The 5,440-nt window shown below is 26.2% G+C and overlaps 1 protein-coding gene across 1 annotated transcript; it reads left to right on the top strand.

Moving 5' to 3' along the window:
• The first annotated feature begins 720 nt into the window (after positions 1–720).
• On the top strand, positions 721–4,108 carry LOC130950991 (probable inositol oxygenase). Its single transcript, XM_057879595.1, has 11 exons — positions 721–902; positions 1,310–1,409; positions 2,007–2,088; positions 2,166–2,370; positions 2,477–2,536; positions 2,761–2,813; positions 2,933–3,055; positions 3,153–3,222; positions 3,346–3,424; positions 3,531–3,612; positions 3,765–4,108. Exons 1-11 carry the CDS (start codon positions 866–868, stop codon positions 3,792–3,794), a joined length of 921 nt encoding a protein of 306 aa, XP_057735578.1. The 5' UTR covers positions 721–865; the 3' UTR covers positions 3,795–4,108.
• The last annotated feature ends 1,332 nt before the right edge of the window (positions 4,109–5,440 follow it).

Here is a 5,440-nt window from a genome sequence, read left to right as displayed (position 1 = left end):
GTCCAAAACAAATAGCTCATATATAAAAATTAAAAATAATAAAAATTAGTATTTTTTATTCAATTATCACAATTTAGTTAATGTAACATAAAAAATTTAGTTTGTTTAAATAGATTTAACACATTTAAAAATGATCTCTATTAAAACTTTACAAATTATACTACTAATTTTAAATGGTTCATAATAAAGATATTTTTGTAACTTATATAATTGTTCTCGTTAAATTTTAATATTAGCTCTAATTTTTAATGAAATAATTATAGTCAAATATTTTAATTTTTCTAATAAAATTCCATAAAAAAACAAATCTAATGTGAGTTAATCCATACATGAAAATGTATATATTGTACTCAAATCAAATATCTAACTATTCTTACTAGTAATAATTCATTTTTCTAATATAATCATAGTGTTAGTAAAAAACAATAAAACTATTGCGATGAGCTAGTTTTCACTCTAAGTAACAATACAAAGATCTCCAACTAATTAATTACATTTTTTCCATGAGATTGTGTTGTCTTCTCTTTCAAGTTGAGTATGTACTTTTTTTTTTGTCATTATCTTTTTATTTAAATAACATATAGTGTGGGGTTGTTGAACTTTTTGTGGAGAAAAGTAAGCTAAGGTAGTTTCTGTTAGATGGTGTAAAATCAAAAGGAATTGGATAAAAGAAAAATTGATTGTTGTATTAAAATTTTTCAGTTAAGGACTTTAGAAGTTCTGAATCTCAGGAGAGGGCTCTCCACACCTTATAAATAGCAACTTTATCTTAAGAAACTTTGCCATCAACACATCTGCAGTTTCATCATCACCATATTCCACTATCTTTTCTTTTGTTCAAACTCGTTATTCACTACTCATCAACATGACTATGTTCCTTGAGCAAACTGATGATTATTTTGGTAATCTTTTTAAAACCTTTATTTATTTGTTTTTAATCATAATTTAAATATATTTTTTAAAAATTAATTTTCTCTCCTTATTGTATCATATAGAGAGAAACCTATAACTTATTTTTTATCATTCTAATAACTGTTACATCTATTTAAATGTTGAGTATTTAAGTATTAAAGTAATAAATACAAAAAAAAGTGTGTTGTAATTATATATAAACTAAAAATAGATAACTGTGATTTATTTATTTTAAATTTTTCTTTTCTTTTTTTTTTAATTTAAAATAAACAGAATTTGTTACCATTTTTTTGTAACTTTACATTGGTCTTAGTGTATTCTCGTAACTTTTTTTACTATGTAGTTGTTTTTTTGTTATTTTTTATTTTTTAATTATTAGTTTATTCAAAAATTACAGGGAATGATTTAGAAGAAAAGATGGCACCCACAAATGAGAAAGAACTTGCCGACGGTGGATTTGTGGTGCCACATTTCAACTCATTTGGCCTCAGATTTAGGTTCACTTCTTCACATAATAATAATTATAATAATTATTAATATTTTCTCTCTTTGTGCCCCCATTCACCCATTCTAATTTATACCCATTAAGGATCATATTAATCACAGTATCAGATACTAAACTTAATATTTTTTTTTTTTGCAAAATTTCTCTTTTTTCTGGTATTACGTTAAATTGACTCTCTAATTTAACATTTCCTTTCTATTTTTCTCAATATGTATTTTGGGCCAATTTTATTTTTTCAATAAGGCACAATCATTTTTTATAATCTTTCATTAGGCCTACAAGTTATGACATTCGTTTGTTAATATTTAGCCCAGGCCCATCAAATCACTAATTTTTGGAATTCTTATATGATATATAGAACTATGTACATAAAAAAATGATTGTGGATATGAAAAACATTCCAAACAATTTAAAAATAAAGTTGTGAATCAAAGAAAAAAAATTGTTAAAGATAAAAAAATTAATCATACATTATTGTCTTCTTGAGGCCTGACCAGCATTTTTTTGTATCATTTTGCCACCATTATAAAGTAAATAAAAAGGTACAATTATTATTATTATTATTATTATTATTATTATTATGAATCAGGGATTATGATGTGGAAAGTATGAGGCAAGAAGGAGTGGAGAACTTCTACAGAAAAAATCATACTTATCAATGCTATGACTTTGTAAGCATCTATAAGAAATTCTTCATCACATGTTTAATTTTAATTTCAAATATAAAAGCTTTAAATTTTTTATATAGGTGAAGAAAATGAGAGAGGAGTATGGGAAAATGAATAAGGCAGAGATGGATATATGGAAATGTTGTGAACTTCTTGATGGAGTGGTGGATGAAAGTGATCCTGATCTGGATATACCTCAAATTCAACATTTGTTGCAAACAGCTGAAGCTATAAGAAAAGATTACCCTAATGAAGATTGGCTTCACTTAACTGGCCTCATCCATGGTACACTTTGATACAATTGATTTTGGAAATTAATTTACAATGTTATAATTGCATTGTTAATTAATTATTATGCCACAATTAGTTTAATTAATTTGTTTGGATATAGATCTTGGCAAGGTGCTTCTGCTTCCTGGTTTTGGGGACCTTCCACAATGGGCTGTTGTCGGTCAGTGATCTTTCGTCATGATATATATAAAATTTAATAAAAAAATTGACTTTGCTTTTAAATATAAAATTAATTTCATTAAAAAAATTAAAGAAAATTAGGATAAGTGTCTCTAAAAAGATAAGTCTTATCTTTACTAGTAATAATAATATTAATAATAATAAACTTCTTGTTTGAAATTTTTTATTTAATCTATACTCACCAATTTTATTATACATGTACAGGTGACATATTCCCAGTTGGTTGCAGATTTGATGAATCCAATGTCCATTACAAGGTAAAAATCTATCCAATTTTTTTTTTTAATTTCAGTTAGGATGGAGAGAAAACATTATGAAAATTAATTTTACAAACTAACATATATTTATTTATATGTTGTATTTTTTTATAATTCAGTATTTCAAAGAAAATCCAGACTATAACAATCCTGCATTCAACACTAAATATGGAATTTATCCTGAGAAATGTGGACTTAACAATGTGATGATGTCATGGGGACATGATGACTATATGTATCTTGTAAGCACCACATCAACCCTTAATTCATATAATTTAATTATTTCATATATAAATTGCAAATAAAAGTCTAAAATTTGGGTGTTGTCTATATATATAGGTGGCAAAGGAAAACAAGACTACTCTGCCCTCAGCTGCTTTGTTCATTATTAGATACCATTCCTTCTATGGCAAGTGCCCAATTAGAAACTAATTAAAATTAAAATTTTGTAAATTCATATTACCAATTATTGAAATGGTTAATTCATAATTCATAATCTTACTATTTTTGTACACACTGATTTGTTTTGTAGCATTACACAAGGAAGGAGCATATAAGCACTTGATGAATGATGAGGATGTTGAGAATCTGAAATGGGTTCACATTTTCAAGTATATTATAACATTATTATATTTTATTTTATTTTATTTTATTTTATTTCAATTATTTATCTATGAATAATGGTGGTTATTACTAATTAATTTTTGCAAAATGTAGCAAATATGACCTATACAGCAAGAGCAACGTTGAAATTGATGTTGAAAAGGTTAAACCATACTATGTCTCCCTCATTAAGAAGGTAATAATGATCAACAAATTAAAATGCTAGCAATGCAAGAAATCTTTTATTTTCTAATAATTTATTCAGAAAAAAAAATTATTTTCTCTTAACTTGAAATTAACACTTATACGTCTTTTATTCATTTATTATTATTTTTTCTTTTTGTGCAGTACTTTCCTGCTGAAAAGCTGAAGTGGTGAAATGTTGAATTGGAGCCATAAATACTGCTTAAAGTGCCAATAATTTAGTATGATAGTATCATAGTGTGTATGGAGAAGAAGCAATGAGTTATATATTTATAGTAGAGTTAGTTTATGTGTTTGTATTTGATGCTAAATAACTAAATATCATAGTATGTATAGAGAAGAGGCAATAAGTTATGAGTTAGTTTATGTGTTTGTATTTTATGCTAAATATCATAGTATGTATAGAGAAGAGGCAATAAGTTATATATTTGCAGTAGAGTTTGTTTATGTGTTTGTATTTGGTGCTGAATAATTAAATAAATTATGGTTGTGTGAAATAATTATATTAAGGTTTTTTATTCTTCTTTCTTAATTTTTTTTTTTACTTTGGTCAGATTTTTAATAGTAAAAAATTTTGCACTGCAATATATGTCATGACATACAACAGTTATAATATCATTCATAAATCAAAGTTTTAACAGTAAAAATTAAATTAAATAGAAGAGAATATAATTATTTTGTAGAATTAAGAAAAATGATTACTCTTATGCCATATAAGAATGACTCTACATGACTAATTTATTTAGTTTATTTTTTTCATGGAGAGAGTTCATGACTTCATGGTGTTGATGCTCTCTTGAACCTCCTCTTTCTCTCCCTGGCCTCTTCTTTTCATGCCTTTCAAATGTTGACATAATTGTGAATGGTGGTTGCTTAAGTGTATGTTTTCTTATGCAGGATTGAATAACTCTATTTTAGGTCAGTTCTTCTCCCTCTATTATTACTACCAATAGAAAAAGCTGCAGCTATCAGAGGAGGGTGAATGGTCTGAGAGGAGATTCAGTCACTGAGCTTTTGTCACCGGAAGTAAGGTTTAAAAGGAGATTCAGTCACTGAGCTTTTGTCACCGGAAGTAAGGTTTAAAATGGGATCTGAATCTTATGCTTTTAAATTTTGTTGGTTGTTTTATAGAATAAACTCCATTACATAACAATGACTTTTACTAATATTCCATTATCACTTAATTAACTGATTTTATCAACTCAACTTTTTTTTAATCAACTGAAAACTGTGAATACATTGATCAAAACTGAAGATAGAAAATAACTATAGATCTGAGTAATACTACTATGATCATCTATAAAAAAATTTTATATTCAAAAGAAACACGTAAATTCTTCGTTTGTGATTACGTGCAGAGCTTATATGCATTGAGTGATAGATGCTGGTTTTGGAGAGTGACATACAATTCGTTTATATTTTAGTGACATATGTACGTGATAAAAACTAACGGTCCACAAATTCAGTCAACAGAATACACAAATTCAATTATAATTTTAGTTTTTATTTTATCTTATTTTTATTTTATCTTTATTTATTTTTATCTTTCATTGGCTAATACTCTATATATACTTAGTTTTACCTTCATAGTTTATAATTTTCAATCAATCAATAATCAATAAAAAATTTTCTTTTTTTTTTTATTATTCTTTCACAATTTTATTATCTTTATGAAATCTTTATGTACTCTTTCTATTTTATTATAGTATCAGAGCTTGACAAAGCCATTCATTGGATTCATTGTCACCCTCTCGAACAGAATCTTTCGAATTTTGCCATGGTAACCATCCATTTTGCACGGTTTCTTTTAATCTCTGGGG

Source organism: Arachis stenosperma, chromosome 9 (genome assembly GCF_014773155.1).
Source record: "Arachis stenosperma cultivar V10309 chromosome 9, arast.V10309.gnm1.PFL2, whole genome shotgun sequence".
In the NCBI taxonomy this organism is placed as follows: Eukaryota; Viridiplantae; Streptophyta; class Magnoliopsida; order Fabales; family Fabaceae; genus Arachis; species Arachis stenosperma.
This window is presented reverse-complemented; position numbering and strand designations above follow the sequence as displayed.